This window comes from Erpetoichthys calabaricus, chromosome 4 (assembly GCF_900747795.2).
Source record: "Erpetoichthys calabaricus chromosome 4, fErpCal1.3, whole genome shotgun sequence".
Lineage (NCBI taxonomy): Eukaryota > Metazoa > Chordata > Cladistia > Polypteriformes > Polypteridae > Erpetoichthys > Erpetoichthys calabaricus.
Window position 1 is genome coordinate 41894130 of NC_041397.2, and position 27434 is coordinate 41921563.

The 27434-nt window shown below is 35.4% G+C and overlaps 1 protein-coding gene across 8 annotated transcripts in view; it reads left to right on the plus strand.

Moving 5' to 3' along the window:
- The window catches only part of LOC114649973 (arf-GAP with Rho-GAP domain, ANK repeat and PH domain-containing protein 1), a 365104-nt gene that overhangs the window by 293248 nt on the left and 44422 nt on the right, over positions 1-27434 (plus strand). For all 8 annotated transcript variants that reach the window (XM_051926528.1, XM_051926526.1, XM_051926532.1 and 5 more), the window contains 9 exons: positions 3317-3451; positions 5690-5825; positions 11338-11440; positions 12453-12648; positions 12816-12861; positions 15294-15457; positions 20400-20612; positions 21409-21514; positions 26435-26582. In XM_051926528.1, coding sequence (XP_051782488.1) covers positions 3317-3451; positions 5690-5825; positions 11338-11440; positions 12453-12648; positions 12816-12861; positions 15294-15457; positions 20400-20612; positions 21409-21514; positions 26435-26582 — 1247 coding nt within the window. The remainder of the gene's footprint in view (positions 1-3316; positions 3452-5689; positions 5826-11337; positions 11441-12452; positions 12649-12815; positions 12862-15293; positions 15458-20399; positions 20613-21408; positions 21515-26434; positions 26583-27434) is intronic.

The following is a 27434-nucleotide window of genomic DNA, read 5'->3' on the forward strand; positions in this document are numbered from 1 at the left end:
TGGGGTGTTCTTCAGTTTCTTTTTAGCAGAATAGAAAAAGAATAATGAGTGTTTATACATTCTCAGTCAGCAGACAACTCCCTTTCCTCACAGAGATGATTTTAAATACAACCACGATGTTGTCACTCAACAGGTAAGCAGTGTCTTCCTTGTAGTCAAAAGTCACTGAGAAAACACATGTAGGAATTTTCTGCTCCCTCTTGCAACCTTTGCGGCAGGCTTGTGTAAATACTCATAACAAATGACATACTTTAATGATAGCTAATCTACCTTCTTGAGCAGGTACAACTAACATTGGGCATTATACACCTAACTGTTGGAAAGTGTTTTAGAAATAAATCTTGCATTTAAAGTCTCAGTTGGAGAGTGTTTTAGAAAAAAACTCCAACTTTTTAAATTTTCCCTCTTCTTAACCCATCATCATTGCCCACATGTGAAGAGGAAACGCCAGAAGTTGGTTATCTTGAACATAACTGGCAAACATACATTAAGTCTAAAAGTCCACAGTTCTATACTGCATGCAGTCTTTTTGAAAGAGTGAGGTCCAACATTAATAAAAAAGGGGAGAAAACATATTAATGTGATAATACATTACGTTTGCTGGCATTAAACATCACATCTTAATGTGAAATTCTTAAACTTGCAGTTTACTGCCACATCAGCATTATAAGAACAGACAGAGGTATTTCAATGCATATGTCAATCTTTCTAGGAGTGGATGCCACAGCAAATTCTCCCAAAGAGCAGACTATGTGATGCTCTCAGAAATCGCTGAAAATCCAAAAACTACTTATAGGATCTTGCAGGCCTCTTTTAAACAAGTGGCAAATGTTACAATTAATAACTCGGCCCTCAGAAGAAGACTGAACAGGTAGAACTTTCGTGGAAGGGTTTTTAAAATGAAACCCTTTTTCTACCATAAGAACATGATTATATGGCTTTGGTTTGCAAAGTTGCATTTGAATGAACATCAAGACTCCAAGAGTAATGCCAGTTGCATTTGAATGAATCACAGTACTCCTAGAGTAATGCCCTTTGGTTATACAGCGTCCTACAAAAGCCTCATACTAAAAGTAAAGCATTTTGGTGGCGAGTTGATGATCTGGGCCTGTTTTGCATCTACAGGATTTGGACATGTGACAGTCATGGAATTCATGGTGGAGTCCTGCTCATAAAAGAATATTTTAAATTAAAATGTTAAGCCATCAAACTTTACTAAATGGGATAATGATGTTAATCATACTAGCCAATCTTCAGCTGACTACTTGAAAAAGAATAGAAGCTGGACTTTTGAATGGAAAGTCAAAGTTCAGTCCTCAGCTGTACTGAGATGCTGTTGATTGGTGAATTAACTATTGGTGACATTATGGTCTCATAGGCGGTAATCAGTATATTGTAACCTAGTTATCTACACAAGTAAAGTACTGCTTGTTAATGAGAATGATAAAACCACTAAGCAACATCTACATGGAGCTTCCCTTTCCCAAAATCACAGTGGCGTGGTCCCAAAATCACAGTGCCGTGGCTAGATCACCTTCCCTGACCGACTACAGAAACTGCCTGTCTACACCCAAAGACTGGGCAACCATCCGAGTGGAGTAGTTTTGATTTCTATTGGATTAAGTAGGTTGTTTTTACACCTTCAGAAACACAAAATCCATGTCACATTGTTTGAAGACACTGATATGCTTCTGTGTACTTTTCATTTTTCATTATGATTCTATCAACACCAAGGAGGAAGACAAAGTAATTGAAAAAATCTCATGATAATGAAATCTGGACTTCGTTAAACAATGGTCACACAGAAGTATCAGCAGTAGATAATCTTCTTATATACAATAATACGCTGCCATGGCTGTTTGTTTGTCTGTCCAGGATTTTAAATAACCTGTAGCTCGCAAACCGTTTGAACGATTGACCTGAAATTTGGTACACATATACTACGTTGAACGATTGACCTGAAATTTGGTACACATATACTACGTGATGTCTACTATCCGCTTTCAGGGTGATCATTGACCTCCAAGGTTATTCTTCTTTTTAATTTAATTTTATTTTATTGTAGAATCAACTCCCAGCAGCGATCAGCAGGGCGGCCTTGTGGCACATGCGTATGGGTGGCGTTCTCATTCCCACCCACCTTCGCCGTCACTTCCTCTATGTCTTCATATCTTAAATCATTCTTGAGGCAGATTGAACGCTTAAGTTCCAGCTTAAGTGAAAAATTAAGGAAAACGTACTAAGTAATTGCAACATAAACACAGACTTAATCAGTTTTAATGCGAAAAGAAGAGAAGGTGCAGGCTGCTAGGGTGGAGAAAAGAAGAGGTGCTCAGGAAGCAGCAAGCACATCAACCTCTGAGCAAACGAATGCTAAACGTACAGAGAAAGAGTAGGAAAACTAGGAATGCTCAAGTCTAGTGTGCGGCTACTGGTCAATTATATATTATGTACTATACAGGAATCAGTTATAAAGCATTTTCTGGTCTGAAGTAAAGAATTTAAATATTTTTAAGGTATTTATTTCACAACTAGATGGCTGCTCTATGGGTATACACCGTTATCATTTTAATCGGTTTCTGACTGAAGACACTCTTACTTACATTGACTTTACCATCTAGCAATATATCTTCTGCTTATTGTTGTCTTTGCAAAATTGTAAATCCCTGCAATTTCAGCTGTTCCTGGTGAAAGTATCGATGTATACTACAATGATTTGGAATTCTGTGGCAAATGTCTTTTGTCATGGATAACAGATTTTTTAGTAGGCCTAACAGTGTTTTTCCCCCGATCTGTTTTAATTCAAACATAAAATGATTTATGTCAGAAGAAAAGTTTACTGTATAAATAATGTTGTGTTTTTATATTGTTCATTACTCTTTTCTTTCCTAGGTTAAACTGAATCCAGTACTCAAGGCGTATTTTCATGTAGGCAATTTAAAACTCATCAGTCTAATATTATTCCATCCTGGCTGTGCATCAGCATGCATTTTGCTTTCGTTTTCTGTTCATGCATGATTCACTGTGCATTTCCTTTAGTCACAGTCACATCATCATAGCTTCCAGTTGCTTTATATTTTCACTCTGAAAAGTTGAGTGTACCGTTTATTTGGTAACTCAGAATTAGCTACACAATTGTAAAGGTCAATATATCATGTCTGTGGAAATTTGTGTCAGAGTCATAGGTTTTTGCAGAATCTCTCACCAAGAATAAATATTTATTTTTTAACTAGAGCTTTGTTCAACAGTGAAATTAACTGCTATGTATGTAATATGTACTATTATAGATTTATTCTTTGATTTTTTCTTTTGTCAGAAATTCCGAGATCTGATATAGGAAGTCACATGGACAGGCAATATTATGTGGCTCCACCTTCAATTACACACAGTGGGTTTCTTTATAAGACTGCATCAATGGGAAAGCTGGTTACAGACCGGAAAGCGAAGGAAGGTAAGATGAGTGACCCAACAGTTTACTTTGAGACATGAAAATTTAGTACAGTATTCCATACATTTATATTATGCCTACTAGTAAGCAAAAAAACAAGTGGGACAAGGAGTGTTAATAATACTGATGGATTGACATATATAAAATGGGAGAAGTGTTGATTAATATATTAACAAGTAGAAGAGCTTTGTGGTGATGTCGTTCAGAAGTCAAGTCATGCAAATCTTTTAAAATCTTTTGGTAATACATTAAATACATGAGTTAAAAAAAGTTTGTAGCCCTATGATTATTTAAAATAAAATAAATGTCACCATAGTATGAACTTGTTTACAAAACTGATCTTTATATTATGATGTTGATGTGATTCAGGTGACATGCTGAGTTTAACTGTTATTTATTTTTTTATTGTGTTAAGGCTGTACTTTCACATAGCGAGTTACTTCTTTAAGTACCATACTTATAATAATTGTGCTTATGTACACTGTAAACCTGGCTTGTTAAATTCTGCTACAGCATTTACTGCAGCAAAATTACTAACAATAATTTGATGGTTGACTCAGATACTGTATATGTATTGCGCTCATGACACTACATTTGAAATTTTGAAATTGTATCTGTGCATTGCATGACCACTTACATAAAAAATATGTTTTGTCAGCGTGCACATGCAGTAGCATCTGTAGTGTTTCAGTAGCTGATTTATAGAGAAGCTGGTAAAGCATGATGTTTGCTTGTTACTAAAAAGTGGATGTTTTTCAATTTTGAGCAACCAAATGCTTAGTGCTATACAGCTGTTCTACTATTATGTGAACAACTATGCACTGATGGATTATCAACACAGCAAGGGCACAAAGTGGCCAGTCTTAGGATCAATTGAATGTACATCACAAATATAAAAATACATGTTCTCATAACAATATCAGTTGCATGGACTTTGAAATGTTGACACAAACAACAAATTTAACAACATCATTTTTAGATATTGTCATTGAATAATTGTAGAAGATATGGACCTGAGAAGACATTAAAGGCATACATTTCTGTCTACAAAAGTAGCATGATTCCACTTGGCTGTTGCCTGTACTTGGCAGACAAATTGTCATATCAATCCATGAGGAAGCAAGTCATAATGCTTTCATTAATGGACTTGTGGAGAATAATGTCTCATGAGATTCCAAGCATATGTTTCAGAAAGAACAGCCTCTGGTGAGCTTTCTTGACCATAACAGATGTGTTAATCTCCAATATTAGGGTTATTGGACGAGCTTGTGTACCTTTACCTGGCAAGTAAAACAATGAAAAATAAAACACACACAGAATGTCTTGCAATTTATTTATGAAATTATTATAAAGTGTAGAAAAATATGCATACAGTGGAGAGTTAGTTTCAGACTTCTAACTGGTTTCAGTAAGATTCTCCTCCCATTACTGTTTGCCTGTTTTTGTTCTCAATATGAAGAATCTGTTCTTATTTTCTTTTTAATTATGACATTCTTTCCCACTACCATTTCCATCACTTTGATTACTTCATCCAATAGACACCATCTGCCTTACCGATGAATTATAATTTGTTGTAATTTGATTTGTGTTTTTCCCAAAGTTTTTCATTTCAGGTTGGTTGTAGAACTGTAGTGTCTGACAAACAGGACTTCATTATTGCCTACAGCACTTATTGCCTACAGCACTTGTTCTCTTATTTCCCATGGTTTTTAGCTCTAAATGATTCTCTGATAATTCCATCCTGCTTGGCAACTCCAGCATCTTTCTCTACATGTTACAGACCTTTATTTGTCATTTTTCAATGTGATCTTTTTTCCTCTTTTTCCTTCTGCTTCTTTTAGTTCTCTACTCTTTAAGTTGCTTTTTTCCAGCTTTTCCCAGACTCCGATTTTAGATCAGCATTCTGTCCTCTTTGTCCATTTCTGCTACTATCCACTGTCCTCTACACGCACACACAAAGCTGCACCTCTACTCCTAACTCTGTATCAGAACAGTCCTCTACTTTGAGACAGTTCTTGGATTTCTTCATTGGCACAGTCTTATTGTTTCTTGTATTAAAAAAAAATAATTCTGCTGATATACAGTACATGTGGCATATATTTTAAAAATACCACAAACGCACTCCCACCTATTCAGAAATTTGGTTAAAAAGGCCTTTATGATCATGCAGTGTGTTGCATCTGATAAACCAGAAGGTGACAATCTGATATTCTTTACTGTCTGCTGCTGATTTTTTTGCAGAATTCAGCCGACGTTGGTGCACATTAAATGATGGAGTTTTCAGCTACTATGACAGTGATAAAAACTCCACACCTAATGGGGAACTCAGAATGAGGGAAATTGTTTGCCTTTCTGTCAGCCCTCCAGAAACACATGGGTAAGAAATTTTCAAACTGAATGACAAGTTTGTATTAGTTGTTTTTAGTCATTATTTTTTGTTTTGTTTCCCTGATACCTCTTCTCCATATTTCGTGAACTGTAAGTTATACTATTATGATACGGCCTGACAAATTGTTTGTGTAGGTTAAGAGAAACAATTCTAAAGTACCGTAGTATCCCACAATAGAATACTCCCTTCAAGTTCGTAAAAACGTTTTGATCACCTCTTACGTTCAAAGCAGATATGCTTCATATATTGAGAAGATTAGTTTCTTAACTTTTCTTGTTCACTTTTTGAATGTATTGTGCATCTTATGCCTACGTTCATGTATGTTTCGCTGAATACCGTGGTCTGTCTCCCACATCGTAAAGACATTTGTGTTGGGTTAATTAGTAACAATAAATTGGATTGGTGTAAGTGAGTGTGTGCTGTGGTATAATGAACAAACCTCACACTCACTGTAATCCTGAATTGAGTTATACGAGTCAGATGAATGGATGGATGTCACTACAATTATGATAGAATGCTGACTAGTAGTTATACTTAATATTATATATAATGTTGCATCCTTTTCCGAAGCTACGCAATGTGAGAATCATGTGTTACTGTCCTAATCTGAAAGTACAGTACTTCCCATTCCCACCATGAATGCAAAGTCAAAATGGTTGGTTATAGAATTTATGATGAGACACGGATTTAAAAAAAAAAAAAACTCTCGATATTGCATTTATTTTACTGACACTGCATAGAGAATAAGAATGCAATAACTTTTGTGATGAGCCTCCTGGAAAATGTAGTGTAAATGGAAATCCAAGAAAAGCAATGGAGACCTCTTTGTTTTCAACTAGCTGTGTACAGGTTTGCTTAAGTGGAGTCTAAATGCTTGCGGTGGTTAATCAACAATTTAAAAAAAAACACATCACTGAAAACGGTGTAAATAATTACCTATGTACACTAAACATTTAAAGCCAAAGTCACCAACCACATACACTAAGCATTGCCATTTGTAATAAACAGTTGATCACAAACCAAACGAATGTCTTTGTACTAGAACGGAGAAGGTGCCTGATTGTGAACTTTCCCAGCTATAAGCCATTCAAAGTTTTCAGAGGTGATTACTTTGACAAAGGAGGGGGGCAAAGGTGAGTATAAAAAACAGTGAAATCATCATTTTGTGGGAGTGGGATAATGTTTGCCATTTACTGAGAAATGCCAGATAAGGTTGGCATTGTTCAATTAACACATTTAGCAGGACTGTAGGATTGCAAATGCATAATACAAAGTGAACACAAAACTACAGAGCACATCAACAGTATGCAATAAATTATTTTAAGTGTTAAAAAACATGGTAGGTATGCCTGTGCCTTTTTATAATTTAAGATTACATTACGTTTGATAGTATAATCAAGATGATTAAAACTCATTTCAGAATCTTTTAGAAAGTGCAGCCACTTTGATACTGAAATGATTGTTATTACATACAAAGTGCAGCTACACTGCATGTGAGGCCAGTCTATGGCATGAGGTTTTAGGCATGTGCTTTTTATTAAGCCAGGTGTTCTCTTCTGAATTTATTAAGGTAATTTGATAATACCCACCCTGGGATGGACAGAACCTCCCGGTGTTAAGTGGCCCAGCTTGATTTAACTCTTTAAATGACCCATTACTGATTATGGTTCATCAAGTTCACATTTATTGCCATGTGTACATATTACATAATCTATCTAATACAATAAAATTCTTACTTATATTGCTCCTTTGAACTATTACAGTAAATGTGCAGTTGCCCATTTTAGATCAGGAAATATTTACTGTGATTTTAACATTATTTTGAAAACTTAGTTCTATTTAAAAAATAATTTTTTGCTAAAATTGGTTTAGTATACTATCTTTATTCAGGAAGAAACAAATACCAGGTAGAATTTTATTTGGCTCCTTCATTAAAATTTGCTTATAATATATGCAAAATGCACTCAAAGGGAAAGTAAACTTTATTGATTTATCCAATTTTTGAGCCAGATCATCCCATTTGTAGGGTTGTGGGCAGCTGAAACCAATTCCAGCCATATTGGACACAAAAGTAAAGCCACCCCTAGTGAAGTAGCCATTGCAAGGCCCCTTATCGCGCACAGCAGTATGCTGCCAAGTTGGAGTTGCTATTCAACCTAACTTCAGCATCTTTGAAATGTTGGAGGAAACCAGAGTACCAAGAGAAAAGCCATGTGGGCTTGAATGAAATGAATACATTTTAGTTTATACATTGAAGGAGAAACAATACGTTTTTTATTGAGTTGATAAGGTGTCTAAAGTCATATGATTATAACATGTCCTGAAACATAGATGATACATGCAGTACACACAGCAAAGATTATGTAAATGTGTTAATGCTGGAAAATTCTGATGGTTGAAGAGGATGTTGTGTTAAATAATTGGCACTTCTGAGAGACGTATTTTGCACATGTTGTAGGTTTGCAAAGAGTAAAGTGTCTCTCTCACTCTCACTTTCTCTATATGAGTCCTGGTGTCTATTTTTGAGAGACTAAATTACTAAATGGCATTAGTGGAGATGCCTTGTATGGATATTTGTTAGCACATTGTTAGTGCAGCTTCTTCATAGCTCCCACAGTCATAAGTTTAATTTGTGGCCTTGGAACTTCCCTTTTGGATGTTATCTCTAAGATTACACAGATATGATAGCCAATATGGTTAGGTTTCTTGATGATGTTAAACAGGCCTGTGTGAGTGAGCATTGGTATGAACATGGCTGATATTTTGAGTGTCAATTCCTGTATCTCAATGCATGCCGCACTTGGACTGTGATATAAGCTCATTTCTTTCTGTTATCTGTGAATTTAGTCACAACAGCAATCTTTACCTGAATTACATGAAAACTGAAAAACTAATTTGAACCACAGGAAAGAGATAGAGGAACACTGTCTAAAAAGAAAAAAAGTAAAAACTTAGATGCACAGATAAATTACTTTCTGAATATCAGAAACATTTGCTTGGATTCCCAACTCTTGAGGTTATACTGTAAAATAGCCTTCACTTTCTGACACACAGAAGATCTGTGGAATAAATACGGGGATATTCTTGAATCTCTGTCTCTCAGCTATAGAAAGTGTTCTGGCTGGGATATCGGGTAACACTATGAAAAGATAGACAGGCCTTCACAGAAGTGGTTATATTTGCACAAAATGTACAGAATTTGACTTACCATTAATTGCAGATACCAACTGAAAAATGTGTCATAATAAAGCATTATTTCCTATTTGTGACCACCTGGGCCCAGATTGTTCTAATCTTTGCAGACTGGATTGTCAGATAATATTACAGAATTAAAATCCAAATTAGAAGGTTTCAATGTACATTTTACACCTATGTATGTGTCAAGAACAGTATACATGGAGCAATCTGTTTAACTGACGTCCAATAACAGTTGGTCTGTCTGCTATCCCACCTATTTGTGCTACCTGTTGAATATTTTGTACATCACTGCATTTTGTTTTCACCTCTTCATGCTGTTTTACAAATGATGTTGATTATTCACTGCGCAAATACAAATAACTCCAATATGTTAATCATTTCTTTTTCATATTTTTCTGCTTTTCCACATAAAAGCCCAGAGTGCTAAACTTTATGACAGTATAGGTAAAGTAGTACAAATGAGAAGCAATAAATAAACAAACAATATGGGAAATATGGGAAATAAAATATAAAATATGCCTTGTTCATACATATATGTTACAGTATATATACATATGTAGATGTGTATATGTATATATATATATATATATATATATATATATATATATATATATATATATATATATTCACGGCATTCGTAGTCTGTGTCACAATCTGATTGTATGCGTGGTTACCTACCAGGTAACGCTTGTGGTTGGCCAGCAATCTGCTAACAAACGCCACGGTGCCCTCAGTTTGTGAGGAGCAGATCATAGAATGGTTGAAATAGTTTACTGTCAAATAAATGCAAAGAGTACGCGACACATGTTTCGCCCTCATTCTGGGCTCATCAGGCGTACGAGGTTCGATTCCTGAGAGGGAGTGCAGTGGAGTGTGTACGCCTGATGAGCCCAGAACCACCCATACAATCAGATTGTGACACAGACTACGAATGCCGTGAATGTAATTACCCCGATCTACATGCTGTCAAATAAACGAACCACACGCCGTGGCGCAACGTTAGGGGCATCGCCTCTGGCGCTGACGTCCGAGGTTCGATTCCCGAGAGGGAATGCAGTGGAGTGTGTACGCCTGATGAGCCCAGAATGAGGGCGAAACACGTGTCGCGTACTCTTTGCATTTATTTGACAGTAAACTATTTCAACCATATATATATATATTTATATATATATATATATATATATATATATATATATATATATATATACAATGTTTATATGTTATATATACATACAAAAGTATGAGTGTACAAATTGTAAGGAGTAACACTAATAATAATAACAAAATTTATAGTTAAAATTTTAGATTGCATTCAGCAATAATGATTAATATTAAATTAAAATTTGAATTATTTTATATGGACATACATACTGGAAGTGGTCCACATTAAGTTTAAAAAATTATAGACTGTTCATTTAAACAAGATCAGAAAAACTCAGCTAAGAGTAAAACATGAAACATGGGCAAAAAAAAAAAACAGACAAGGCATATCTCTGTAGTTGACAGCCAAAATCAAATATAACAGGGCCAAGACATCCACTGAAAGCAGCACAATTGCATATTTGGCTAATATGTCACCCAGACAATTAGGCAAGTCACATGGAGATTTCAACAAGTGTTAATTTAGCAAAGGGTTGTTAAAGGTTTTACTTCAGTAGTTGTCACCTGGCTCTTGAAACATGCACACCCTACTGTGTTTAGACACATTCATTTTTTTTGTATTACCTGTCCTGAAACAGAATACTAGTAACAGAGAGGTATTAGGTTTACTACAAAGATGACCTCTTACAGTTGCTACAATGCCATATTGTAACTAGGACCAGCTCCCATTGTCACTAACTGATCACTGGATGACTTGAAACAAGACAAGGTAGACACGATATCCATCCATATGACATGCCTGCACATGGAGTCATTTAGAGTGGGTAACCATTGAACATTTTCATCCACATGGAACTTAGCAGAATGAGATGTTGAACCAATTGCTAGAAAACAAAAATGACAGAGAATTTCTTTATCCTGCAGCCTCCATCAATCTTCTGAATAGATATACTAGAATTAGATATACTGGAATTTGTATGCACATATTTTGATGATCTCTTAAAAATTAAACCAAAAAGCAGCTCCAAGTACATCATTCTAAAGAATTGTTCTTTTCAGTCTGAACATAAGCTACTGTTCAGTATCCCAGAATATTAAATATACAACATTTCATTACAGTAATTCCTAATTTATTTTGTAACTTTGCACTTTTGTGTCCTTCTTCAGTTGTATTCATCTCATGAGTTGTGTTTCTTCTTAGATATGACTACACCTTTGAAATTTACACTGACTCTGATCGACTCTACCTGTTTGGAATAGATAAACCAGATGCTCTCAGAGAATGGGTTAAATCTATTGTCAAGGTAACTTGTATTTCTTTTTTGCATATAACAAATCCACACAACAACAACAGCATTTATTTATATAGCACATTTTCATACAAATAATGTAGCTCAAAGTGCTATACACACATCTATTTTCTAAATCCTCTAAAGATAGTTGTGAGGTTGCAGGGAGGACAAAGGCTATTGGTGTCTGGTATAAAGCAGAGAATATCTCAACAAAGTCAGCATCCACCTGCCCACTGTTAGTCAAACTAGCAGAGTTTAGAGTGAACAATGAACATAATATATACATCTTAAAATGTTTTATGGACAACGTGAGTATCTAAAGAAAGACCTACTCAGACAGTAGCTGGGTCATAACTTGAACCAAATAAATATCTTTGATCAATAAGGCAGCAGACCTAACCATTGCAACCTGATTTCCCCAAACAGCAAATTTTTTTTTTCTTATCTTAAAGACTGTAGCAGCTATTTTTCTGAAAGTGTTTTGGAAAAGACCATGTGATGATGTAAATAATGGGAACCAAACTAAATGGGCATCATAAAACATGTTTAACAATATCTGAATCAGGGGACTGCAGTGGGTTGGCACTGTTGCTTAATCTAAATATTTTCAAATTAAAGTTGGTTTTCACATATTTGGCAAAGTCAGTTTAAAAGTGAAATGTGCTTTTTGCAAATACAGTATACTCATAAAAATTGGAAAGATCAAATATTTTATAAGGTTATTGCATAAAAAACAAATAAGTTCTTTTTTTATTGTGTTAATTAGATTTTAAGATAGGGAATTGGTACCATATATTAAAACGTTTATTCTTCACTGAGTTATAGTTTAGTAAATTTTAAATTATGTATGATCACCCATCTTCTGATAGCCTGACGTTTTTTTTTTGTTTTACATAAAATTCAGTCAAACAAAGATGTGGAGATGTGCTGCAGCATACTATACAAAGCCATAAGGAAATTAAAGTAAATGTTATATATCTCACTGACCTGTTGACTGCTTTTTTGTTTCTCTTCATTTTTACAGTCATTTATTCCATCCAGTGCAGAGAACTTACTCAATCAGGATTTTGAACGTATCGGTAGACTTCAATATAAAGATGGGCTGAATCTTCAAAGCCCCAAAGAAGGTTGGTTTTCACTAGCTGGATCAACGCTGTATGCCTGTTTTGAAGAAGGTGAAGAAGAAGAAGCTATCCACCTTAAGAAATTGCAAGAGCTCTGTGAGTATAAAATATTCCCACTAAACAAAAAATGTGGCTTTTTTGTGTCTGAATGCATATTACATGAAGAGTTTTTAAGTACCTAAGGAATGCTTCTTTCATGATTAAATTAAAAATAAGGAATTAATATGAAATACTTAATAAATGCCTGATGGTTATTTTCATAGCAATCCAACAAGAAAATGAGGTCCTTGTACTGGTGGAAAGACGAAGGTGAGTTAGTTGTTTATTTTTTACTTTGCTTCAGAAAGTTATGTTTTTAATATATAATCTAATTTGCTAAATATTTGTAAGTGGTGAACATTTCCTAAAGGATTATAATCAGGTTGCGTTAAGTTTGTCTAGCATATTTTCATAAATATATGATTTTTGTTTTTTCCAAAACATTTTACATAGAGATGCCAGTTAGAGGTGCAGCAAACACACATGTTCAACAGAATCCTAAATATATATTCAATATAAAGAGTATAATAAAGAGTAAATACATGAATAAAGAGTGGAGTATATATTAAATATATTTAATGCAATTAAATTAAGAATATGTATATCAGGTACTGTATAAGCATACAATCTAATCAGATAAGTGCTGGACAATACAAGTAACTAAATTGCAGAACAGTCAGTAACATCAGATGAACAGTGCACACCAATGGTCAGTCAAGCAAATGACCATATATGAATGTTCCTGTGAAGAAACCCTCAAGTCTAGTAGTTCAGCATCAAGTTGGCACAGTAATATATGTTTTTTACTGAGGTGTTTAGGACCTACAGTAAAATCATCTTGAGTGCCTTTATTCAGCATTTTTTTGTCATAAATATATTGCTAGAATGTTATGAAGTGGGCTATTTTAACTGTTCTGGCATGGCCTTGTGGTCTATCACAGTGCAGTTTCAGTACCAGGATGTGATGTAGACTGTCAGTATGCTGTCTGTAGTGTACCTTTACAAGTGTTGTAAGGAAATAGAACAGTGACAAATTGACTTTGTTCAACCTCGTCAAAGAGTAAAGGTGCTGAATGTTCTTAGCAAGATAGATGGCAATGAGAGACCAAAAATTATCCTCTGTGATCTGGATCAACTAAATCTTAAAGCTACTTACGTTTTGCAAAGCAACCCCATTAGTGTGAATACAAGTATGGCTTCCTCCAAGTCTCCTTAACTCTTCTCTGGGTACTCCAGATTTTCACCTACATCTCCTAAGATGTGCTTGTTATATTAATTGGCTATTATAAATTTGAAGGTGAGTGTGGGTATTTCCGTGAGTGGGCCCTGTGATGGAATGACACCCCATCCAGAGGTATTTTGGCTCTGACCTCCCCAACTGTGACTTTAAATTGGATTAAGCAGCTTTGAGAACGTTATAATTACTTTGTACAATTTAAAAATGTTGTTACTGTCTTATAGCAACAACGGATACTAGTAATATCACTATTGCCTGTTTTAATTCCCTCAAGTAGTGTTACCATGCAACCATTTCAATCCAAACCCAAAATTGCAGTCACTGGTTTATGTTTAATGTAACAGGAGGAAACCCCATTGTGGTGACCTTCCCCACCCAGAATAACTCCAAAGAACTCAGTATTATTAAAATAAAATGTCAGGCTTATTATTTAAAAATCAGAGCATAAAGTAAGCCCTGCTGTCTCTTTACTCCTGTGTCCCTACATGAATTTTAAAACTCAGTCTCCCCGGTGGTGTGGCTCGCCTGTCTCTCAAGAACCATAATTCTTTTTATATCTCCTAAGTCTCTGTCTCACTATCTTGACCTTGGCTTTTTCCTGTAGACTACTTCCACAGGCTGAATTGTAAGGTCTCTAGTCCTCTGATAAGAGGTGGTTTTTAATTTCCACACTGCATCACTTCATTAACCTGAAGTGAATTTTTTTTTGGGTCTCATGTCCACTTAACCAATGTGTTCCTTGTAGGACTCTGAGACCAATGCACTTTCAGATTCTGACATATTTAAAGGGTCCCAAACTACAAAATATCTCCTGAACCTCATAAATAGACAACTTGAAAGAATTGTGCATACTCCTTTAAGATACTGGCCTAGAGAAGCTGAATCTGTTTATTTTCAGCTTCTCTGGAACTCCTTCTCTTAATACCAGTTCAGACATGTCTCTTGCTACCATAAAGCTCTGTCTTCTGAACTGGTTCTTCACTCCATTGCTCTTCTGTGTCCCCCAGCACACTTATAGGGCATACTGTCTCTTGTTTGTGGCAATGTTCAAAAACTGGGATTAGTTTTTTTTTCTTTTCTTTACTTGCTTTTTCTTCTTTGGCAGCACCTTGCTTATCAATGGCTATTTTTAATTTTTTCTTAAAGTTTAACTTTTTGAAATCTTATGCATGTCTCACTACTTAAACAACAGCTCACACCAAGGTATGATACTTGTGAAACAAATATGGCAAGGTTTATTTTATGCTAAATAACAGAAAAAAATACTGTATTAAATAAACATTCATACTTAGATAACAGCACATTTAACTCATGTCATGGAGTGATAACTTGCACTCTAAATATTGCATTGTATTTGCACTTAATTCTTTACTTCTGTAAAAAAAAAAAAAAAAAGAGGTGATGTGGTGGCCACAGAAAGCCACTTCCCTAAAATTAATGCTTTGTGACTTTGTTTGCCTTCCAGAACACTATACATACAAGGGCAGAGAAAGCTGGATTTTATGGGATGGTGTACAGCCATACAAAGAGCAGCTGGGAGCTCTGGGGATACCCTTTGTCAACAGCAGCTCACAGAAGCCGACATTCCCGTTGTAGTTGATAGATGCATTGATTACATCACACAGTCTGGTAAGTTAAGTGAAAAATGTTTAAGCAATCAGTAGAAGAGTAACATACAGTATAACAATCATTAATTTAATCAATAATTTAATTCTGCAACTTAACACGTCATGTACAGATTCCTTAGCAGTAGGTGCATAAGGAAATAACATTCAGAATTCTAAGCCCATTGTGCTAATTCCAGTTGTCTTTAAATTTGAATTAAAATAATTTTAATTCTATTTGCCTTTAAAGTTAGTTTGTCTCAAACATTATATAATAGTTTTTTCTTTATTTTATCTCTTATATATATTTCTCTTCTGGTTCGTCCTGCTTCCACTTCAAAACCGGTCCCGCACACACGCAGCAGACACGGCATTTCTCGATTCCTATTCGTCCTCTTCCATGTCATGCACTATACTGGCCAGCTGAGCGTAATACATCCAACAAGTATTCGACGTGCTATCACAACAGTAAAGTAGCTTTACCACCTTTGCAGGAGCCACCTGTGTCTTTACAACAGCTTCTTACACAGCAAACATCAGAAGCTAAAAATTATCGTGAACACATTCGAGAATACAACTCTTCTCTAGCATTTGCTTCTATGGATGCACAGATAACTCAACCTCCTGGCCACGGACCATACTGTTTTAAAATACACGGGCAAATTTATCACCAAATCTCTCCACTATACACTTAACACTTCTACCTCTCCAGGATATGGACAGTTGTATGTTTTTGACACAGCGCAAGCTACTGAAGTACGCTTACAAAATAAAGCAAACTCTGCATGCAGCGAAAATTTACTTCTCCAGCTAGATTCCATGCTCAGAACTGTCAACCCCTTCGCTAAATCATTCAAACATATGCATGAAATCACTCAGTCCAATCCAACAGCATCTGTACGAATGGTTTTCAAGGAAACCCCTATGCAGGATTTACGACTATACAATGCCCTGACATGTCACACCAATGTTGCAGCGATTTTCGTCGGAGAAGATGGCGAAACGCCTGCCGAAAGGGACATTTGCATCTATGCCATAGGCAACTCCTGTAAACAGATTTCCACGCTCAATATGAATTGCGATCCTATGGTTTACCCACTTTTATTCCCTTACGGAGACATTGGCTGGCACAAAGATTTACAACATGTTCCCGATAAAAGAACCACCAAGCGAATAAGGCTTACTCAATGCCAATTTTACGCGTACAGATTACATTTAGTATTTTGCACTCCAGCAGCAAACTATTCCAACAGTACGTCGTAGATGCATATGTTAAAACAGAGGGTGTGTGTCTGAACTCTCTCAGATTACATCAACAAGATTCTACATGCACACTGCGTCTTTCAAGATGTATTTATTTCTTCTGGATTTCTGAATTCCTTTCACACCATTTTCTGTTCCTATTCTTACACCGCCGTATGCTACTGCGGGCATCGGCTAGTATTAATAATAATAAAATAGTCTAAAATGTAGTTATAATATGAGCCAAAGAAGCATTTACTATTGGTGTATTTTCTTGAGAAATATACTTTATATGAGTGTCATGGTTCACAATTTCTATGAGAGTATCCCTCCCATTAATATCTATGGACTAAATTTCTGTTACATACAGTAATATTTATGCACATTAATATCTAAACACATTTTGAGTATTCTTTTTCAACATGAAGAAAATCTAGCTGTATTTGCACACAAAATAAAAAAAATGCCTGCACTTCTTTTGAATCTATTTTGGCAATATTACAAATACACCATTCCTAGAAATTATATGCAAATATTGCCATATTACACACTAGAGCTAAAAAATAATGGAATGTTTCAAAGTAACCCCCATAGGAGCATGAAGTTGAAGATCTAGAATGGTCAAGAAATGTTTACACTTTGAACATATTCCAATATATTCAATATCTGAATATGAACTGTGACTGCCCCAGTTAGAGGACCTCCTTTTATGATGGAAAGTTTTATGTTGTTGCTGTCCACTGCTAAATGTCATACCTTGTGTTTCATCTTTCGTCAATCTAAGACTTGACATTTATGTGTTTTCTGTGTCATTTACTTGCACTGTAGGGATAACCATTTCTTAAAGGAAACAAATCCACCCATTTGTCTCCTTGTCCCACCACTGTTTGTTTTTTTTTGTGCAAATCATCTACAAGTGGACTGGCCTGGCCCTCTTTACAGCACAGTGTAGTTATCTTTGTTAGAAAATCACTGAAATGAAGTAGTTCTAGGTTTTGTGTGATCCTAAACGTTCATCCCTGTATAAAGGTTTAATGCTTTCACTGTTCTGAAGCTGGAGTTTTCCAGAAGTATTTAAACTCAAAAATATCAAGAAAATGTGGCATTTCATGTACAGCAGTCCAAATGTAGATTAATAGTAATGCATGACATCATTTATAACACCACATATATAAAAGATATGGTAGTAACAATGATGATATAAATAAGGATTATAATTATTAAATGCCAAATTTTTGTAACTGCAAAATAATTTTTTACAACTAATAATAAAAATAAAAATTATATTCTTCCCTTGCATTATTGTCTGTTTTGTGTTGTCTTTGCCTACGCGTATTTCCAGAGCTAAATAGGATTTGCCATCAATCCCCCAAAGCAGAGTCTTTAGTTTACTGTATGCACAGGAGAGATGTTACACACTGTCTAAGACCATCAATCTAATATGTAAAGGAATTCATCTCCCGCCAGATTTTTGCAGAATGTAAAAGTGACTAAGAGGTACTAATGTCATCATCACGTTCTTTCTGTAGACATTTTTGAGTCACATTTCCCTCCTTCACTTGGCTCTCTCTCAAGCTACTTTCTTTGCCTGCCCTTCTATGCTGAATAGCATGTTAATAATGATTATGTACTGTATATTATGCGTCCTTTTTTCCTTTTCATCTTCCTCCAAAGGAATCTTCCCTTGATTATTTCCTTCATCAGACCTTTCCCTCTAAGCACATGGTCAGTCAAATTTTTTCCTTCTGTTAATAAATGACAGGATAATGTGATAAGGCTGCCTAGATAGCAGAACTCTTACATGTCTTCCAACCTTCTTCTTTCGAGACCACCTAAGTAGTTAAAGACTACCAACTATCTGCTTTCACCAATAATATTTAATCTTGTTTATTTTGATCTGCAATAGAAATAAAATCTTGCTGTACTTCTTTATATGCTCTGCTTTGTGCCCCAGTAAAAAGAAGTTATCGTTAAGATATTAATAATCCAATTGTCAATCTTTCCATCTTATGAACAATTACACTTCAAATTTAACTTCCTATCATCACACATTTTCCACTACTTTCAAAAAAGAAACTTCGCTAAAAGGAACCTGCCCAGTTTTCCTTACTTCCCTCCCATTTCTATTACAGAGGCAATACTGATCAGTGTTGAAGACTTAGATAGCATCTCAACAATATATAAAAACTTCTTAATGTACCTTCCTTTCAAAGATCCCAGGGTATGGTGGAAAAAGAATCTTTCACTTAACATCTCTGAAAGGGAATGGAAGGCAGCAATGCATAGTATACACAATATATGTTCAAAACATTTAATCTTTCTAATTAAAATCTTCTATTGAGTGCATTTGTCTTGTTTAAAATTGTACAAAATGAATCCAGGCTAAGATTCACCTGTGAAATTTGCAATCGAGCTCCAGCCTCACTGGGCCACATGATTTGGGTGTGCACCAAATTAACATCATTCTGAACAAAAATGTTTGTCACATTCACTCCTAATCCATTAACTGCTATGTTTGGTGGACTCCCAGACAGGCTTAAAGTGGAGAAGGATAAAATGATTATAATTGCTTATACCACAATACTACTACTACTATACTTGCTCAAGTGAAAGAAACTTAAGTGGGCAACTGATATTTTATACTTTTTGAAACTGGTAAAAATCTAATTCTCACTTAAAGGATCTCATCATTTTTTTTTAAATATGGCAAAGTCTAATTAAAAAGATTTTAAAACAAGCTTTTATATTGGTTAAAATTATATTTTGTTAAAGATTTGCTCTTGCCATTGACTATGCTCTGTTTCTCTTAGGCGGGGGTTCAATTCTGGTTGGTCAAGTTTGACTTAATTACATGGAATGTGTATGGAATGTTATTTTCTTCAAATAAAATCAACAAAACAAATAAATAAATAATATTCTACATTTTCTTTTGATATCGTTTTAACTTTTCCATGTTTACCTTCATTCCATTTATGTCTTGTTTATCTTGATGACTACACTTGTAACCATTTCCCTATGTAAAGGAGCATACCCTGCATGGTCATACTGTTTGTCTCCCAGTTAAGGTTTATGATTGCTTCTGTGCAGATACTAAAAAAGTGCTGTTGTCAATATCAGCCCTCACCATACACCCCCATCCAGTAATAGTGTTGTCTAGTTATTTGTATTGTTGATGCCTTACCTTTTATATAAAGTATATATCAATCTTCAATCTCTCCATGGTATTCTGATCATTTTGAGAAAATGATTAAGACATCACAGTTTACTCTATCAAATGCTCTTTTCACAGATTATTTTTATTCCTTATGTATTCCACATAGATTCTAAAACCTACATTGATTCAAAATGTAGGCCTCTTCAACATAATTTTCCTATGTATGTTATTATACTGATTGCCTTCAAATCTGAGAGGTCAGATGCAGATGGTTTCCTAGGGATTGACATCAATGTTGGTTTCATGAGTCTGCTGGCCCATCTCACTTATCATACATCTTATTGATTAGTGTGGTCATTTCATTTTCTTAGTATTTTTTAAGATGTTGAGAATTTAATGAGGTATTTAATCATGCCATAATGTAGGCAGGTAACCTTAACTTATCTACAGTTGCCAATGAAGTCTCCACCTCTTGGCTGATTGCCTGTGGTTACCTTGTACTCAGTGTTATGGAGAAAAGAAATACCCTTAAGGCTTTACCTGCTTACTCTGTTGGTCTCTGTTATTACAGGTCTCACTTCTGAAGGTATTTACCGAAAAAGTGGTGTGAATTCTAAGATTACAGCTCTACTAGATAATTTTCGGAGAGATGCACGGAACGTTCGCCTGAAAGAAGGAGACCATCAAGTGGATGATGTTTCCAATGTCCTCAAAAGGTTTTTTCGTGATGTAGAAGAGGGTATATTTACTAGTGATGCTTCACCTTTATGGCTTAGCACACCAGGTAGTTTTCTTTTTTTTTTTCTTTTTTAAAAAATACACTCTCATTTTGCTCTGGTTTTGATTTTGATTGTGGCTTTAAAATTTAGAAATGATGAAAGTCCAAGTGAGAGGCAACGTACTGTACTGTATATATGACAAAGCATCTAAATTAACATTGAAACCATCCGCATTTTAAAGTCCTTACAGCCATAGTTAGAACTATTTAACAGACTGTTTAGGTGGTACTCACTCATTTCACTTGAAGTCCCATTTTTTGTCCTCATTTCAGTAGTTAAAAAGTAAGTAATACAAATTGCACTTGAATTTTATATTCTGAAATGGCCGAGTCAAAATGCAGATCTAACTCAGTGAAGTGCTGTAACAAGACCTGAAGCATGATGTTTGTGCAAGACAACAAACAATAAATCTGTAGCAATTTTAAACAATGGGTAAAAATGAATAAATGCAGATGTACAGTAGAAATGGTGAGTCACTCTAGGAAACACTTGGTCACTGTCAATTCACTTACTTTTGCAGAATGTTTCCTCTTAAATCAACTTGTTTTAGTTAAGAACTAATAAAAAATGTTTCTAAGAATGTCTGTTACTTGGGTAATTTGATTAAATTTGGAGTTGAGTTAAAATACTTTTTCAGATTATTTGGGTTAAGACTTAAGCAATTAACAGTTCACATATTCCAAATTTTTCTTCATATGAATAGTTTTCACCATGCCCAATACTCTGCTGTTAGTTATTCCACATCTAACATAATTTTGAAAATAGAAGAAATATTTAATTGTTTGTGTATTCACTTTGCAGGCATAATGGATGAGAGCCAAAGGATCCTACAGTACCAGTCATTGTTCAGTAGCCTACCACGAGTCAACAAAGCCACATTGAAAGCTGTTGTTAACCATCTGTACTGGTAAGTGTTCAACACATCCGCTAAATGTTAGTTCTGCTTTTCATGAGGGAGCACCACCTAGTGGTGATTCCAACAAGGAATTGTTGCCATGTAAACTAAAAATATCAAAACCATGGTGTGTTTATCAAACATCAATGTATGGACAAACAAAGGGAGAGCAGAATATACCAAAGGAACAGGAACAGAAAATCCGTCTCCCTCACTTCACTTAAACAAACACTGCAATTGCCACTGTCTTGTAGAATGAGTGAAACCACCATTTGTAGAGCCTTACAGCACCACTAAAGTGTTCTGTCTTTCCTAAGGTATGTCTGGATTCTCTGCTTCTTTACTAGGGAGCTTCTCCCCAATTCCTCCACAGCTATAGACTCAGATGTTTTCATAGCAGAGAGACCAATGTTCAGACTGCATTTCTGAGTAAACTTGCAGGGTTGGGGAGCCATATTCACTCTCGAGATCACTAATTCACAGAGGTACCTAGTTAGCCTCTGTAGCTCCTCTGAGCCCTGAGCAGATTTAAGAGGACCTGACATGATTGCAGTTTCTGAGCTGCCTGCTCTAACGCTTAGGCAGCAGAGTCCCATCTATCACACCTGTCAGCCCAGTGATGCTCTGCTGGCTTTCCACCAATTTTTCATGGCATCTTTCTGCTTTGTACTACACATATCATTCATTTAAACCAGCAGCCATTTCACACTCCTGCCATCATGCTCCAGTATGGAGAGATGCTATCTGTTTGACAGTATGGATTTTTCTGTGTTATGCTTAACCTGTTCTACTGAGGTGTCAGCTCTGCCCTTATACTGCCCTATCAGCCATGTAACCCCTTACATAGTATGTGCTTCTATTTTAAATCATTAATGATTGGCATTATAAAAGACATTGTCACTCTTTCACATAGGTGAGTATTATTTAAAGTTTTTATTACCAAGATCTGATAATCTGTAAAGAACACAAAAGTCCAGTTCATTTTGTCTGTCCTTCCTTTGGTGAGTATGATCATCTTTTGCTAAATACCAAAGAGCATCTGGAAAATCAAAGTTCAAGAAAGATAAAGCACATCAGATGACAACAATGGGGCAAAACTGTATTATTTTGGAAAGCTAGAGGCAGTTTTAGTCAGTGTCACTTTCACTTTAAACTTTGTCATATCTAGAAGTTGCAAATCTTGTGCAATATGAAAATGTACTGACTTTGCACTAATATTTGGGTAGGGTTTTTTTCATTCATGCTGTTGGAGACAACAATTAATCTTGCCTGTGGATTGTGAAAGTTAGTTGAGTCCAAACTATCTGTTGTTCACAAAAGGAGTTCAGGGAGGTTACAGCTGATAAGTGTATAAAAGCAGGATCGCTAAAGAGAGATTAAAGCAATGCTCAGGCCGAACTTATTTAGTTTAATAATTTTCATAAGTGCTTATTTTTATTTGCCATGTAAATAAAAGAAAATAGACAGATAGTAAATAAATAAAAAATTACAAGCAACGAAGGTGAAGAAGTAGAAACATGGTGTTTGTAATATCCATCACAATATATACAGGGTAGTCAGGTCAATATACAGTATAGCACATTTAAAACAACAAAAAAGTTCACCAAAGTGCTTTACAACATTAAAACTATTAACAGATTACCATGCAAGAGCTGAACATATTGACTTTGAGTTAAAGAAGACAAAAGGAAAATACAACCAACACAGGCCAATGAGGACACATAAAAACATACAAATATAAAAGTGTGCATTCAATTAAAGAATAAAACAAAAAAGGAAAAGAAAATAACAAAAGGTGTCAAAAAACCTTTCACAATGACAAATACTGGCACTTTTTTATGCTTGGGTAAGATTAAGGACTGACGTCTATTGGAAGACTGCTCATTTATTGGTGTTGGACTCACCCTGTTTAACGTTACAGAGTACCCCTTTATTCAGTTCACTCTGAACTTCATTTACACCGTGTAGCATTAGATGCATCTGCTCCAATTTTACTAGCCTTAACAATATAATGTTCAAAAGCATTACAATTACAACATTACAATTTTTGTTGAGTTCCATATAGCCAACAGCCTTTTACAGATATGAACAGTAACTATTTATGAGTTTTACTACATGCATAGAAAGTGGCCCATGAAAATGTTATCTCATCCAGAAATGGGGATACAGCTACTCAATCAGATCTGTTTGATAAATTTTCTGGCTCACTGGAAAGAGAAATTAAGCATTTGTTGCAATAAAAAGATGGTTATCTGAATCTTAATCATAGACATTCTGCCTATCATTTGATGGGTTACATTACATTGTTAAGAAATGTCTTTTTTTGCTCCATTCACACTAGCATGTTGTTGTTATATATGGTATTCCATTGCATTTATCACTTACTGTAAAACAGGATTGTCAAACTCAAGATCCAGCCCTTGAAACCTTCTATGACAGCCCATTTTATCAAAATTCAAAACATTCTACATATGTCCAACTATGTCTGTTAGTTTTCTAAAAAAAGCACTCTAATGTACATTTCTTATACAGATTGCATCCATATATAATTTACATTTACACCTGTCATTAAAATGCCTATGCAGAGTCCATTTGCATTTATCTGCATAACACAATGTACAACAGTTAGTAACCTGTGGAAATTGGCCCCTGTTAATGACCCAGGAAGAAAAAGCATAAAGGTCAAATGCCACACTGCAATAAAGAACTTTTATGTTTTAGCGTAATGTCAAAGATGTGATAGTTTCATGAAGGAGCAGGTAGCTTGACTTTGAAAAGTCCTGCTTCCACCTCACTTTTTAAAGCTGCACAGGTGTCCGAGTTGCCACCCTTTATGGCTTACCTGACTGCTGCCACTGCCTTACACAATTCTTTTTGTCTTTTCCTCTGATTTAATTTTTGTATGTAGATGGAATCCACAATTGCTTTTTGTGGAGGAAAAAACTCCTGATCCGCAGTTCCACTTCAGCACTCATCATAATAAGGTTTTTTAGACAGCAGCAAAAAATATAAGAATAAGAAATTTCTTTAGCAATGACGACTTGGAGCACCTTAGACAAGAAATCACTCATGCATTGTGATCACAGGTGTGCTAACAATCCTTTGTAAGACAAAACCATTATAAGGTGTGAATATTCAAAAGTATATTTACCAAATAGCTAATAATATATTAATCTAATATAAAAAGGTCCATATATGGGGCACTAGATCATCCTGTATTAGGTTACATAGAGAGATACACGATATTTCATTTCAAGTCAGTGGTGACCTTGAGGGTCTCCATACTAGATTGATTTCATGTTACTTAGAGCAGTTAGACAAAAGGCAACATAACTGGAAGCTTAATAGACTAAAAGTATGACATAAAGGTTTTCCACTCAACTTTTCACTTGTGTTAAATGTGATCACTAACTGTTTATGACCAGCTCTGAATGTGGTCGGTGTGACCCATCACCAGCACAATTACATTCATCCATTATTTTATTTTTTTTTTATGTTCAAGTTCCATCTGATCATGACGCATGTTAACGCGGGTGTAAGCAGATGTACGTTTTCTTTAGCTACAAATTCAATGCTGATTTCTGTGCCATGGATGCTGGTAGCTTTCCTAAACAGCTGCAATTTCTGTAGAAGTAAAGCTGATAAAGAGGGAAGTCAGCTTCTTAATAGTGAGATACCTCTGTGTCTTATCTGTAAAGAAAATGTGTAAGTAGTGGTCTGTTTATATATTCATTTCTGCATTGAGTATTTCAAGTTTTGTTTTTGTCCCTAAGTAAAATTGAGTTTGGCACCGCTACTGTAAAATATAGCCATTAGGTGTTAAGTTATTGAAATGTTTAAGTTTAATTTTATACTTTTTAAGCACACTTTGACTTATGACTCCTGTGGTTTATGTAATAATTTGGCAATAGCGCTTTGAGTAGAGAGAAAAGCAGCATATAAATGTAATTTATTATTATTATTTCTAAAGAAAAATAAATATTTCTGAATAGTTTCTGGAATGTAGACGCTGAGTGGAGCTGTTCAGTACTCTCTGTCCTGTTGAACCTCTGAGCCCTGAAAGTCATACCTGAAGTTTATTTACTACTTTTAGTTCTTTTTCACCTTCTTTCATTATAGGGCAAAGTTTAAAACACTTTCTTGCTTTGAAACACTTGGTTTAATTTTTTTTAGCTTGAAAAACTCGAAATCTTAGTTTTTATTTTAAAATACATAGCGGATTAGTTGGTTTGTAGTCAAGGGCTACCAAACTGATTTCCCCTGTTTCTTTGGAATTTTGACCTTTTTTTTCTAAGTCCATACAAGAGCAGAACGTTTTTGTCACCATTTTCATATTACTTCATCAAGTTCAACTACTTGGATGATGGAGTGATCGTTTAGTAATTTGTAAATCACTGCATTGCTTCATATGGATTCAGCAGGTGTTTATTTTATAAAGTAATCACAGAGTAAGTAAGTATCCAGAACCCTCAAAACTCATCTCTGAGGTAATGTGCAGACTCAGATGGATGTGATCTGCTAAATAATGATGCTTGCTACTATTGTGCATAGTGAAGAACAGCCCACAATATTCATTGAGTTCTCTCTTGGACTTCTCCCAACTAATGAAAAAGCACCAGGTTAAGATGTCAGGACTTAACTCCATGTTGTTTCCATTATTACCTTAGGATCATCATTCTTGACTTGTACTAGTAAATTATGATGTTAGGCATTCTATCTATCTATTATTACTGTATTATATTTATTTGAATTCTGTCTAAATAAATGCACTGACAAAAACATCTTTTTTTAGTTTATAGTAATCTTATTACATACACTATACGGTCACTGATTATTTTTATCATAAAAAATAATTTAGAAAGTGAAATCTTTAAATCTTAATTTAATTAATCATTCTTTTTCAAAAATTTTATAAATGTGCTTTTTTTCCAGTGTCCAGCGATTTTCAGATATGAACCAAATGAATCTGCACAACCTGGCAATTGTATTTGGGCCTACACTTTTCCAAACTGATGGCAAGGATTACAATGCAGGGCGCGTCATTGAAGATCTTATTGCTCACTATGTGCCAATTTTTAATGTGAGTATTTTGATTATCTTTTTCCTTATTTTGTGTGAATAATTGTTCCAAAAAGTACTGTTAGCCAACAGGGTGCTGGCGGAAATTGGGCTACTGTTGGCCGAAGAAGAAGGAGAAGAAGAGGGGGGAGACGTGTCCGGAGGCAGGAGGAGAGGAGGAAAGTAAAGAGAGTGGAACTGAGGGTAGAAACTTTGAATGTTGGCAGTATAACTGGTAAGGGGAGAGAGTTAGCAGATATGATGGAGAAAAGGAAGGTTGAAATATTGTGCATTCAAGAGACTAAATGGAAGGGGAGTAAGACCAGGTGGATAGGAGGTGGATTCAAATTGTTCTATCATGGTGTGGATGGGAGGAGAAATGGGGTAGGAGTTATTCTGAAGGAACAGTATGTCAAGAGTGTTTTGGAGGTGCAAAGAGTGTCAGGCAGAGTAATGATTATGAAGCTGGAAATTGGAGGTGTGATGATGAATGTTGTTATTTCATATGCACCACAAGTTGGGTGTGCAATAGGTGAGGAAGAAGTTTTTTGGAGTGAGTTGGATGAAGTGATGAACAGTGTACCCAAGGGACAGAAAGTGGTGATTGGAGCGGAATTTAATGTGCATGTTGGTGAAGGGAACAGTGGAGACGAGGAGGTAATTGGTAGGTATGGTGTCAAGGAGAGCAATGGAGAAGGTCAGAGGATAGTGGATTTTCCCAAAAGGATGGACATGGCTGTGGTGAATACATATTTTAAGAAGAGGCAGGAACATAGGGTTACGTACAAGAGTGGAGGAAGATGCACACAGGTAGATTACATCCTATGCAGAAGAGTTGATCTGAAGGAGATTGAAAACTGCAAAGTGGTGGCAG